At 39.3% G+C, this 13431-nt stretch overlaps 2 protein-coding genes across 14 annotated transcripts in view; both read left to right on the top strand.

Annotated features, from left to right (window-relative positions):
• brap (BRCA1 associated protein) overlaps positions 1-5670 on the top strand; it is a 40133-nt gene extending 34463 nt beyond the window's left edge. For all 4 annotated transcript variants that reach the window (XM_055655825.1, XM_055655824.1, XM_055655826.1 and 1 more), the window contains one exon: positions 2970-5670. In XM_055655825.1, the coding sequence (XP_055511800.1) occupies positions 2970-3327 (358 nt within the window). In that variant the 3' untranslated portion in view covers positions 3328-5670. The remainder of the gene's footprint in view (positions 1-2969) is intronic.
• Positions 5671-10303: 4633 nt separating this feature from the next.
• The window catches only part of atxn2 (ataxin 2), a 92011-nt gene continuing 88883 nt past the window's right edge, over positions 10304-13431 (top strand). For 3 of the 10 annotated variants that reach the window (XM_055655817.1, XM_055655818.1, XM_055655816.1), the window contains exon 1: positions 10306-10664. In XM_055655817.1, the coding sequence (XP_055511792.1) occupies positions 10576-10664 (89 nt within the window). In that variant the 5' untranslated portion in view covers positions 10306-10575. The other 7 variants (XM_055655823.1, XM_055655821.1, XM_055655820.1 and 4 more) reach the window with 4 other exon arrangements.

The raw sequence follows: 13431 nt of genomic DNA, 5'->3' as shown, positions 1-13431 counted from the left end.
AGGACATAAAGTGCTGCAGTAACTAAGCCTTTCTGCTTTCTTCGCCTCTCTGTCTGAAAAAGAGTCCGGACCCAAAACGTCACCTATCCATGGTCTCCAGAGTTGCTGAGTTACTCTACCACTTTGTGTCATTTTATTTGCTTTAAATGTTTTTTTTAACAGTTATTTATCCTGGACACTCTCACTAATTTTTAAATATTCCTTAATGATTTAAAATATTCATATAATCAAAACAGTACAAATTTATCTTACTGCTTGATGTTAATGATTGGTTCAGCATCAGATTGAGGTTTCCTAATGCAGTTCCATGTGTGGGTCAAGCAACCCCAGCAAGCCACAATCAGCAATCCCCCAGCAGACAAATGAGGATTTCTGATGCAGAATTTGGGCTTGAAATGTGATGTCAGCAGCACATAAGATACAGTGCCCTCCGTAATGTTTGGGACAAAGACCCATCATTTATTTATTTGCCTCTGTACTCCACAATTTGAGATTTGTAATGGAAAAATCACATGTGGTTAAAGTGCACGTTGTATATGTATAAACACAGGTGTAATTTCCAAAATTTCCAAAATTTCCAAAATTATACAAAATGTATAAAAATGGCTTTAATAAAATCTGACAATGTGCACTTTAACCACATGTGATTTTTTTTTTCCATTACAAATCTCAAATTGTGGAGTACAGATGCAAATAAATAAATGATGGGTCTTTGTCCCAAACATTTTGGAGGGCACTGTGAAAAAAGAGAGAATCCATTCAATGGATATGGTAGCAGCTGCAAAAATGTAGCAGAACAATGGGATAGGTTTGTTGTGATTTAGAGATGAACCATTCTCCTCTCACCATTTAAGCAATGAAATATAGATAGTTATATGGACCATGCAGCTCTATCCAAAAATGTGAATGTTTATTTTCTCCTAAAACACATGTTCCAGTTGTGGCCTTTTTTTCTGGTAGATGGTGTCAACTGGGTTTCCAGTGAGTGATACTTGTATGCCTTTTGAGTTATTCTTTATTGGCAAGATTTAACAATGCATTCTTCACTTTCCATATTTTACAAAGGAAAAGTTCAATTTCTACTTTGCCTTGATGATTCTATAAAAAACAAATTATTCAGAAAATTATTTGTTTAGATTTTAATAAGCAGGAGCAATACTGGAAAGTCAAATACATGTTGAGCAACTTTTGCCAACATTACATTTGGTATAACTGCCGCTTTTCAACTTATCGGTTGTTCAAACAAGTTCTATCACAGCTGTACTTTTAGTATTTACTAGTCCAAGAGGAAAGGGGGGCGGGGGGGGAAGAGAGAGAGGGGAGGGGGGAAAGAGGAGGGGGGGGGAAAGAGGAAGAGGGAGGGGGGGGAAAGAAGAGGAGAGGGGGGGGGGGAAAGAGGAGGGGGGGGGGGAAGAAGAGGAGAGGGGGGGGGAAGAGGAGAGGGGGGGGGGGAGAGAGGAGAGAGGAGAGAGAGAGGATAGGGAGAGAGAGAGAGGAGGGGAGAGTGCCTTTTTACTTCAACCCAAACAACCATTTGCAGGCAGTGTTTTTTTACTTCAAACTAGCCATATTTTCATTTTCAAACCACATTAAGGGTACTCACAGCTGTGTAGACATTTGTTCAGTGTCATTCAGAACTCAGAGTGACCTCCATATTGCAGAGACTGATTGAGGCACACCACTTCCTGGTTTTATAGTCCCTCCCCCTCCCTCCAGCAGGGGCAGCAGAGAGAATGGCGAATTTTTTAAAACATTAATTTCTCTCTGATTTTTCATCGATGGGAAAAATACTCTGGTCCAGGAAGGCAGACGTGGGCTCTGATCGATGCGGCGTTCTCTTGGAAATCGCAGCACAGTAGGCCAAAAGCGGACAAGATCAGACTTTTAGTAATATAGAGTTTTCAAAAGTACTATCATTCGTCAACTGTTCAAGTGATTAAAATGTTATTTACTCCATTAAATGTTATAACATTCTCTGCGAGGGGTTTAAATGGGATAGGGTTATTTAGTATATATTTGGAATAATATATTACAGCATAGTTGTAAAATTAAAAGATTAGGTCTCAATTACAAACCTGGAATAAATTTGTTTTATTCTTTAGGGTTGTTTAACAATAAGCTAGTAGTTGATTGACTCGTATTTATCAAAGTGACCAAAAGAAGGTTCTGGTAGCTTGCAAGGATTGCTGGCCTTGTGCATGGAGCTGGAACAAGATGCAACCTGAACTGACTATTAGCAGGAGGAAATAGTTAAATTGTTTGTATGATAAAAAGGTATTTAAAATTTATTGTAAGCAATGAATAGTTTAAATCATGGGCGCAGCACTGGCTCATAAAACTAGACTGTAATTAAGTCTCCAGGACTGATAATTACTGAAATAAAATTTCCAGCAAATAAAACACGTTGAATATTACTTCTGGCACCAGATTTGTATGCTTAAATTTATTATGCATGGTACCACATAAGAGTTAACGGCATATCATAAAGATGCTGTTAACAAAATGTTAACTGACAAAAGTTCCAAACATAAGTCAGTGAAAGATTTAAAATGAACTGCAGATGCTGATTAGACACAGTGCTGCAGTAACTCAGCAGGTTGGGTAGCACCTCTGGAGAGAATGGATTGGTGATGCTCGGGTTGGGACCATTGTTTAGAGTCATTATCTTTAGTGAAAATTTTCACTGCATGTTCAGAACTTTAATTTCATGTACGTAAGCTGTTTGCTGCCTTTCTGTTGTACATAAACAATACAGGAAATATTAACCATTTTATAATATTGAAAGAGGATGACACATTGATTAAAACCTCCATTAATGAACTGTCCTGGGTCAGATGCAGATGAGTCTAGGAATCAAGATGTATTGCTAATTTGCAACTGAAAACCAAATAAGCCTTCAGCTCTGAGAATTCTGAACTGTGTGTACCAGTGTTGTTTGTAAGATGTCTCTTTTCATGCTGTTCTTCTAGGTGTTCTCAGCTGAACAACAGAGTTTTGAAATTGGGCACAGAACTGAAAGAAGAGCAAGAAATGAACAAGTACTTGCGAACTAATCAGATCCAGCTGCAAACCAAGCTGAAAGAAGAGGAGAAGAAGTTGAAGGACACCTGTGATGAGAAAGACCGGCAGATTACAGAGGTGCAGGAACAATTGCGAGATGTCATGTTTTACCTGGAGGCTCGGCAGAAAATCAACGAAATGCCAGCAGATACAAGGCAGGAGATCCAGGAGGGGCAGATAAATATCGCTGTGGCATCTGCTGCACCATCACCTGGAGCCATAACCAAACAGACCTCCAGGAGAGGAAGAGGCAAAAGAAACAAATAGTTGGGCTTTCTCATATTTGAAAGGGGAAGGAAAAAAAAAAGCAAAAAAAAAAAAAAAAAAAGCCTCTTTGGAGGTGTGTGTATATTTGCTTATTTTCAATGCTGACATCCATATGTGTTATTGTTGATTCAAAATTTAAGAATTGCCAGTTTTTATGGCAGTCAGCCTATATTCTGCACTGCAGAAAAAAAATATTTAATACAGCATTATTGATTTGTATTTGCTGGTATTAGAGCTTAAGTGTATAAAGCTGTATAATTGATACTTTATTAATCCATTCAACCCACTCATAGAATGAATAATTCACAATAGTTTACTACTCATTAACATTAAATCTATCGGCCTGCCTACTTTCCAATGTGAAATGTACAACATTCTCATATCTTGCATATTTGTAACTTGGGCCTTTTGGCTTATAGGCTGTATGGTTTAAGTAGGAGCAGCAATATAGTTGACACTAAACTTGTTAAGTTCTGCACACCCAAACAAAACAAAATCCAAGTGTTTCTGCATTACCTTTTTTTGTGGATTGGGAATTTTAACGGGTCATCTTGAATCTCACCACAATTAGCATGTTGTTCATTTTGTAATATAGCACTTGACAAATGTCTAACTGAAATTAACCTGGTATATTTAAATTTAAGACCAATTGAGAAATGTAACTACAATTTAAATGATCTGTGGAATGCCTCTAAGATGGACAATGGTAATAATTAAATGTATTGCATTTAATGTGCTGCAATTTGCCTGCAAGTAAGTAATGTTAGCAAATGGGCAAAGAGTGGTGATTTTTTTTTAGCATTGGATTTCCTGTGAAAGGAACAAATGTACATTTCTGCATAAATCAAGTACACTGGCTATTGCATTTAATTCAATGAATAGACCTATCAAGTTAACATCTAAAATGTTATTCTAAGGAAAGCTGACAGCCATTTTAAATGCGTATTGATGTTTGCAGCAAGGCTTTGTGACAGGAAAGACACTTCTCTTCATGAAACCCATAATGACACCAAATAAATTAAATATTCCAGTAACAAAGATGCCTGTCATTCACGATTGATATATCGAAGAATACCTGGTGCTGCTTTACTTATCAGAGGCTTTTACAATTTATTTGCAAAAGAGCGCTCCCATCATTTCTATCCTGAAGCAGCAATCTAACGGGAAAGCCATTGATTTGTGAGAGATTTTGTTTTAGTTCACCTGATTTTGTTCTTGTTGACTGGAATGTATCTTTATGTATCTTTTGTTTGAGTTGAAGTTCTGAGCAGAACCTATAACAAACTATGAAGGGATAGAAACTTGGTAAATCAGCAAACCATCTCAGTTGCTTAAGTTACTTCCATTCTGTGGTTGGGTCAGCAGTAAATGTATTTTAGTAAGACATTTAGAACACTTGTAAGGCTGGAGACATGCGAATGTGTAGTGGCTGTTAACAATCAAATTTAGAAAGTGATTATTAATATATTATGATACTTACACAGAGTTGAAGAAACTGAATTCATATACTTTTTTTTGAATGAACCTTAACTCTTGTTATTAGCATCCTTCAGTTAATGAAGTATTCTAAAAGATGTAACTTTACTTCCATTGTTTGCTGTGTAAATATTATAGTGATTAAATATAATGTATGATGTGTTTGCCGTAGATTGGTAGATGTGTGAATTGCTAAGCGTGAAAATTGAAGCAATTTTTCAAAAAAAAGCTAAAATCTTTGGGAACATTCACCCAATTCTCATAATATAAATGTGTAGGAAAGAATTGCAGATGCTGGTTTAAATCAAAGGTACACAAAAATGCTGGAGTAATTCAGCGGGACATGCAGCATCTCTGCAGTTTGAAGAAAGGTCTCGACCCGAAATGTCACCCATTCCGTCTCTCCAGAGTAACTCCAGCATTTTGTGTCTACCATCACATAAGGTAGTTTTCAAAAATATTTTTTTAGATGTTTGTGACAAATCTCTGAAGAAAACACAAATGTAAATAATGTACAGCCAAACCATGTTACTACTTAATGGAGGTATAAATATAACCATTTTGTAAATAACATTTTATGCACTCAGTTTTTAGGTGAGGCCAGTTGAATCTTGAAGTGCAAAATTATATATTTGGTGTGAAACTTTAAGCAAGATCAGTGTATTTTAATTCTACACCATTTGGTCCTTTCCACCTAATTTCAGTAAAGTGAGTAATAATGCTGTGAATTAGGCAGACAGACATGACTATTCAGAATGAACCAAACTAGATTTCTGTTTGTGGATATTGTTGCTGGCTTTGTTGCAGATCTAGTTCTGAATAACTTGTAGGATTGTTTTAACAGAATAAAAATTGTTCCACAGCAAACATTTAGTTGTCTTTTATTTTGACCCCTACATGTTATTCAATTTAATTCCTTTAACCAACTGCCTTGAGGACCCAAGTCGCTCATTGGTAGAAATCCATAAGCAGCAATTTCCCTCTTGATCCTGTGGTTTAAGGATTCCTGGTCTCGTTAGTGGTCATGTGGACTGGAATACCCTGCCTGACACTATTTGTAGCAGGTAGTATGATAAATGGTTTGATAAAACATTTAAGATATTAAATGTTCAATGATTTAAAATCATCAGATACAGGCTCGATCGAAAAACTAACTTGTAATTAAGTGTCCATGACTATAAAATCACTAAGCAAATATATATTTTGTACAATACTTATGATGCTAGATGTTTGCCCAAAGATATTGTACATTTAATGTATAATTAAGAATAAGATGAGCCCATGTATACCCTCAATGAGGTAGATTATCAGAATATTGAATAAAGGAACAGGGCAGGCAAAGAGGAAATTTAATAAAAGGTACCATCTAATAGTAACAATTACAGGAATGCAGAACACCTCATCAGACCTTTGCATTCGTAGGAATTCCCATCCAAAACCACTGACCCATATTCCCCCAAAATGTTACTATACTCATCCCACAATGTTAGCACCTCATGCAAAAGAGTAAGTGGGATCTACAATTGAGGTTTGTAGTTGCCATTGTCAATATTTCGGGTTTAGGAATGTAAAGTACTCTACACAGAGTTTCTCAAGTTTGGATTTAATTTATCAATGTAAAAAGAGATGGCGTGAAAGTGGTGTGGGGAAGTGAAAGGTTTGGAGTTAAAGTTGTCCTCTACATCTCTAAAAATGACTGCATCACTGGCAGAAAATTGTACGAAGGACACATAAATTGTGGTATCATCCAGATAAAATATTTAGAATTGTGAAAGAATGGGAATGGAAAGTTTTTAGGAAAGGAATGCAAATGATTGTTTGGTTAACATGGATTAGGGAGAGAGGGAAAAGAACGATGTATTTGATGGGTGATCATGTTAAATAAAGTGGAAATGCCAAAAGATCCGCTAAATACAAGTGATATGATGGAAATAAAAACATAAAAATACCTCTCACAGTACCATGTGTCACCAGGTTTCAGCAAGGAAATTAGAAAAATCTGTCACAAACTGCAAGGGAATCCCTCAACTAAAGAAAGAGGAAGACATTTTGGAAGCAGTGCATTGTCTGCAATATCATTATACAGTGGGCAGCACAGTGGGGCAGTAAGTAGAGCTGCTGCCTTAACGGCAGAGATTTGGGTTTAATCCTGACCTTAGATGCTGTCTGTACAGTTTGCACGTTCTCCCTGACCACGTGGATTTTATCACAGATCCCAAAGACGTTCAGATGTAGGTTAATTGGCCTCTGTAAATTGTCCCTGGTGTGTATGGAGTGGATGCAAAAGTGGGATAACAGAACTAATGAGAATAGGTGATCGATGGCCGGTGTGGACTCGATGGACCAAATGTTGTACCTTCCAATCAATTATTATTGTGGACCAGACAGAGCTTGAGTAAGGAAATATTATATTTTTGGAATGTGAAGTAATGCAATGTAGGGTGATAGATGCTCATCAAAGTCATGCCCACTGAGTATATAGTTATTTAACCAATGCCCGGGAAGGGAAGAACAAACATGGATCTGGATAGAGAAAATGGAGAGCGGCAAATCTGTAATAAAATGAATGAATTAATTACTTCAGATTAGGGTTAAGGTCAGAATGGAACTCGAGTGGGATGAGAGTAAAGATACATTGCACTCAATTCCAAAAGTAATTTTAAGGGCAAATTTAAACACTTGAATAAATGAAATAATTGGTTAAACATCTATCAATAACTATAGTCGGGAAAATAAGCAAGGATGTTAAAAGGATGTTACCTAAAACCTATTTTTAATTCCCTACTCTGTGGAAAAAAATCTGCATTCTATCTATTTCCCCTCATGATTTTATACACCTCTATAAGATCACCCAGCAGCCTCCTGCACTCCAAGGAATAAAGTCCTGGCCTCTAACAAAAGTTCATTGTCATAGTAAGAGCCCAACCTCTCCCTATAGCTCAGGCCCACAAGTCATGGCAGCATCCTCATAAATCTTCCCTGCACATGTCAGCTTAACAATATCTTTCCTTTTGCAAGATGACCAAATCTGATCACAATACTCCAAATTGTGGCCTCGCCAATGTGACATAATATCTTGACTTCTACGGTCCAAACCTGACTGATGAAGCCCAATGTGCTGAAAGCCAGCCTGTAACGCCACTTTCAGAGAATTATGTACCTGCACTCCTAGCTCCCTCTGCTCTACAACAGGGCCCTACCATTCATTGTGAAGGTCTGGTTTGATTTCCCAAAATGCAACAACTTGCATTTATCTGTATTGCCCAGTTAATCAAGATCCTGCTATAATTTTTGAAAACCACCTTCGCTCTCTATACCACCAACTTTAATGTCATCTACAAACTTAATCATGCCTTGTACATCTCATCCAAATCAGTGATATAAACCACAAACAACAATGGGCCCTACACCAATCGTTGTGGCACACTATTAGTCATAGACCCCAAGTTTTTTCACTATTACCATCACCCTCTGCGTTCTTTGAGCATGAAGCTAAATTTCAATCTAGTTGGCTAGCTCTCTTTGGATTCCATGAGATCTAACCTTCCAGAGCAGCCCACCATGCAGAACCTATCAATTGCCTTACTGAAGTCCACATAGACAATGTCTACGGATATGCCCTCATCAACCTTTTTGGTTACTTCAAATAATTCAGATTTGTAAGACACAATCTCACACATACAAAACCACACTGACTATCCCTAATCAGCCTCTGTCTATCCAAATGCATTTTAATCTTATCCCTTAGAATCCTCTCCAGTAACCTGTCTACCATAGATGTTAGGCTCACTGATCTATAGTTTTCAGGTTTTTTCTTTATAGTCTTTCTCAAATAGAGGCACAACATTAGCCACTCTCGAGTCTTCCAGCATTTTATCATTGTCCAATGATTCATATATCAGTCAGTCCCTGCGATTTCTAGTTTTCCAGTATCCTCCGATATATCTGAATAAGCCCAGATTTATCTATCCTCATCCACTTTAGGATATTCAGCACTGCCTCGACCATAATATGGACCGTACTCAAGGCATTGCCATTAACTGTTCAGTTCTCCCGTCTGCACGTTTTTCTCCACGGTAAACAGGAGAAATACTGAAACATCAGTTCTGTTTTTCTTCACAGATACTATGCACTTAGTATTTCTAGAATATTTCATTCTTGTTTCAGATTTCTAACAGCAATTGTATTTTGATTTATTTTTTACCATTAGTAATCATATCTGTTCACTCAAATCAAATTTATTTTAATGTCTGTGCATCCAAATGGTGAGATTCCCTGTCCAACAGTACCAAGGGAGTGCCTTCAACACAAGATCAGTTGATGATTGCTTCCTTCCAATTCTCATGCCATTTGCCAGACTAGGCAAATGGCAAATAGCAGCCTTACCAGGGACACGGGAATGCTATAAGTGAAATTGTAGTTCAGGTATTTTATTGTCATGTGTACCCAAGTAGTGATTTTTTTTAATAGTTCAGTGACAATCCTAATATACATTAGGCAATTCATACTAAGTACAAGAGTGTAAGACAGTAGTCAGTACACAAGTATTGCTACGTTATAGGCTACTACTAACAGTGTATTCTACTAATTATGAATTAAATACAAGTGGAAGCTTGGAGACACAACAGGCTGTAGATGTTGGGATCTAGAGGGGGGGGGGGGAGACTAGATGTTGGGATCTAAAGAATACTGAGGTTGTTGATATCTAGAATAAAAAGACAAGTTGCTGGGATCTAGCACAAATAAAGACTAGACGAAATGTGTAGGAAGGAACTGCAGATGCTGGTTTAAACCGAAGATAAGACAAAATATTGGACCAATTCAGCGGGACAGGCCGCATCTCTGGAGAGAAGGAATGGGTGACGTTGCGGGTGGAGACCCTTCAGACTTCAAAACAACTCGCTGGAAGCACTCAGCGGATCAAGCAGCATCTGTGGAGACCGAGGGGACGGTCGAGCCCCTGCAACAGAACACTGCATCAGGATGTGGTAACTCGTGGTTTCACCGCAAATCTGTGCATATTTGTTTTGTCATCAGAAGTGATTTGGTACATTTGCTGCCTGACGCCAAGGGCACGCAAGGCAGCGGTGCCTCGGATAACCATCGCCCCTGCTAGAGGACGAACACTTCCCTCCTCCGCCATAGCCGCAGCCTCCACCTCCACCTCCCGCTCCACTCCGCCCTCCCTCCGCCGCGCGCATTCCCTCACGTGCCGCTATCGCCTCACGTACCGCAACCAGAGTAAACCTCCGCCGCTGACAGCGAGGTCAAAGGTGAATTTGCTAACGGCAAGGAAAGCACGGACAATCATCACTGTCAGAAAGAGACCTAATGAAAGAAAATATAAAACGCGCCCGACACGGTGACAAAAGGCAGCTGCGTTCTGCGGGGTTTTCGTGACTGAAAGCGGCGCTACTTTGTGCGCGCGGTGGCGAGAGGGGGTTAGCCGTTCACTCCGGGGGGGGGGGTGGGTTGGTATCAATGCGCGGGTGGGTAGGCGCGCAGTGGCCCGGATCCTGTTTCCCCTCCCCCCTCTTTCTCTCTCCCGCCTGCTGTGTTGTGGTGGCGGCTGAAGCTTTGCGATAGCAACGGCAGCGACCTAGCGGCTCACTCGTCCCACCTGCCTACTTACCCACTCGCCGGTCGTGACTGCAGCTCAAACAGGACCGCCCGCACGTCCTGATCCGCCCCCGGGTTTACCCGCAGCTGTGGATGCCGGAGCGCAGCGTTTGACAAGAGGGGATCTGAAGCGAGTCGAGCGGCGTCCTCAACATGTCCATGAAGCAGGCCGGCAGTCGAAAGCCTGGCGGCGGCCTGGGCGCCACTGGAACCGGTGGAGGCAGCAGGCAGTCCGGCGGCAGGTAATAACACACACGCATACACCCCTTGCTTCGTTGTTTGGCCTCGCATCGCCAGGCCCCGCGTTTGTCCTTCAACGTTGCCGGGCCGGCGTGAAGCGGACACGCAGAAACTTTGCTCGGGCCTAGTGCTTCGGGCCTAACCTAGCGGCCTACCACCAAACGTGGACCTGTCACTGGATGCCGAAGGGCAGGCAGGTGAACGTCCGTTGCCCACAAGCGACTTTTGAACTAAAAGACTAAAGATACAGACTAACAAATACAGAGGGAGACTGCTTGGTGGAATTCCTTACGGTAAACCTATTAACGAATATACTGCCGGCTGTTAACTCTCAAAGTTTCTAAAACCTTTTAGATTTTTAATCTCAGGAAAGGTAATTTTAAAAAAATCACTCATCTTCGAGTGATGTCATAAGCAAAATTTGCAGAAAGTGTAAGATGACATTTTAAGTATTGGCCGCGTTTTTCTTAATGTGAATGTAAGTTACTTGTTGTAAATTGGTACTAATGAAATAAATGACATTCAGACCAAAATAACCGTCAACATCTATAATGCATTTCTGAACGAGCCAAAATAGTAGTAGTTTATTGATCATTGACAGCTAAATCCGAACAAAGATGCTAAACTTTTATTTATTCAAGCTGGTGAGGGATTTGTGTTGTATATTCTAACATGGTACACTGACGTTTTGTAAAATATTGTACAAATTGTTTTTTTGTTTTAACAATTAACATACAGTATACTGTTTATCGAAAAAAATCGTGGGCAAATATAAGCTTTTATGTTGCAATAGTTGCTGATTTAGCAATGTAATCAATTTACCTTCCTCTTTACTGAGTAATTAATCAGGTTTTAAATTGACATTGAAAGAGCCTTGTGTTTAGAGCAATGTTCACTACCTCAGGTAATCCCAAAGAACTTTATAGCCAATGAGGTGTTTTCTATAATGTTGTCGTGCTATGATATAGAATTATTTTGTATAGTTTTCTTCTGTCCTCACATTGGCGTAAATAAGTAAAAAATAATTATTGCATTAAGTACTTTCAGAAGTTTTGATATGAAAGATTAAAAAAGTTAATTAATTTAATTGGAGTTTTGATACTGCCCATGTTGTCTGCAGTGACGTTTCCTACACCCAGCAAACTTGGAAATTGTGGATTAGATTTGAGTTTCCTTTTTCACATAATGATTAGATTCTCTATATATTGGTTCATGTCTTTGGTGTTTTATATTATACCATATCCATTCAATAACTGCTTATAATAGACCTCTCAATTTGGTAAAACATTCTAAGATGATTCAAGCCGTTGACGTACTTTGTTTTTAGGCTTGGCTGGGAGATGGGCAGATGACCAAAAAAGTTAGTCAAAGGAATAAGTTTGCAGGATTTAAAGAGAAAAGTAGCAAGCCTTAGGAGGGATAATATTGTTAAAAATCCTTGGCTACTGACATTGTGGTCACCAGTAATGGAGTAATTGAAGAAGGCCAGGAGATTAGAATTGCAGGAGTAGTGATATCTCCGATGATTAGGGCGGATGAGATTAGTATTAGGGAGAGGGGAAATCTACAAACTGATTTAGAAGGAGGAGGATTTTCTAGAATTGATATTTTCAATATCAATGCAATATTGGACCTGGAACCAGAGTGATGGGTGAATGAGACTTTGGCACAAACAAGCACACAAACAGCAGAGTTTTCAGTAAGATATGTGTATGATGAGATTGGCAGCATTGTAGTATGAAAAAAAAAAAAAGTAGTATGAAGGCTAATAGTAACAACGTACAGAAGAGTTCAGTAGCATACAAACTGAAATAAGATTATTACAAGGTGGGATGGAACAATGTTGTAATAACACAGATTTATGTTGCAAAGTTTATTTTGAGATCAGATGTGATATCAAGTTCAGCCAAAGGTGGTTGTCGGGGAGAGGCGTGGCATTTGTGGCTAAAGAATAATTTCTGGCAGGAGCTAGTGTGCAGACTTTGGTCTTAATGTGTAATTGGAGGAAAAGTGTTCTTGTATTGGATGCACAACAGGAAGTCTGACACTTTGGAGTTGCTGGAGCTAGATTCAACAGATGGCTTTTCCCTGGTTTATCAATGACATTTCTGACATGGTGAGAAGTGGGAGGGGGTCCCCAAGGATAAATTCTTGAAGAATGCAGGGGAGTAGCAGGTTGGAATTGCAAGGAGGTCGGAGGAGGCCGATGAAGGTGACTCTCTAGCTGCGTGGGTGCAATTCCACCATATGCATTACCATGTAAAGGGATGCAGAAGGGTTTGCACGTCTGAAGAAGGGTTTCGGCCCGAAACGTTGCCTATTTCCTTCGCTCCATAGATGCTGCTGCACCCGCTGAGTTTCTCCAGCTTTTTTGTGTACCTTCGATTCTCCAGCATCTGCAGTTCCTTCTTAAACACCATGTAAAGGGATATTTGAAGGTGTGATTAACTGGGTCAAAAGGTTGAGAAAGTTACGGAGACGTAAATTACCTTGTTATTGTCACATAAGCTATCATTTGTGACATGCAATTAATGATATTTGGCAGAGGTGAAAACTTATTCATTACTTTTGTGCGCATATGACTGACATTGTCAAGGAGGATGGATTTACATTTGTATGTCTGCTACTTTTAAGAAAAAATTGTATGTCTGAATTTAACTCAGAGGGCCTTCAACCAGGGTGAGATTTGTTGCAACATCTGTAGTGTTTCTTCCAAATGTACGCAGCTTTTTATTAATTATTTGTAACATTAGTCTCTAATTTGGCACC

The sequence above is a fragment of the Leucoraja erinacea genome, chromosome 25 (genome assembly GCF_028641065.1).
Source record: "Leucoraja erinacea ecotype New England chromosome 25, Leri_hhj_1, whole genome shotgun sequence".
In the NCBI taxonomy this organism is placed as follows: Eukaryota; Metazoa; Chordata; class Chondrichthyes; order Rajiformes; family Rajidae; genus Leucoraja; species Leucoraja erinaceus.
Note: the sequence above shows the minus strand (reverse complement) of the source record. Positions and strands in the feature narration are given on the sequence as shown.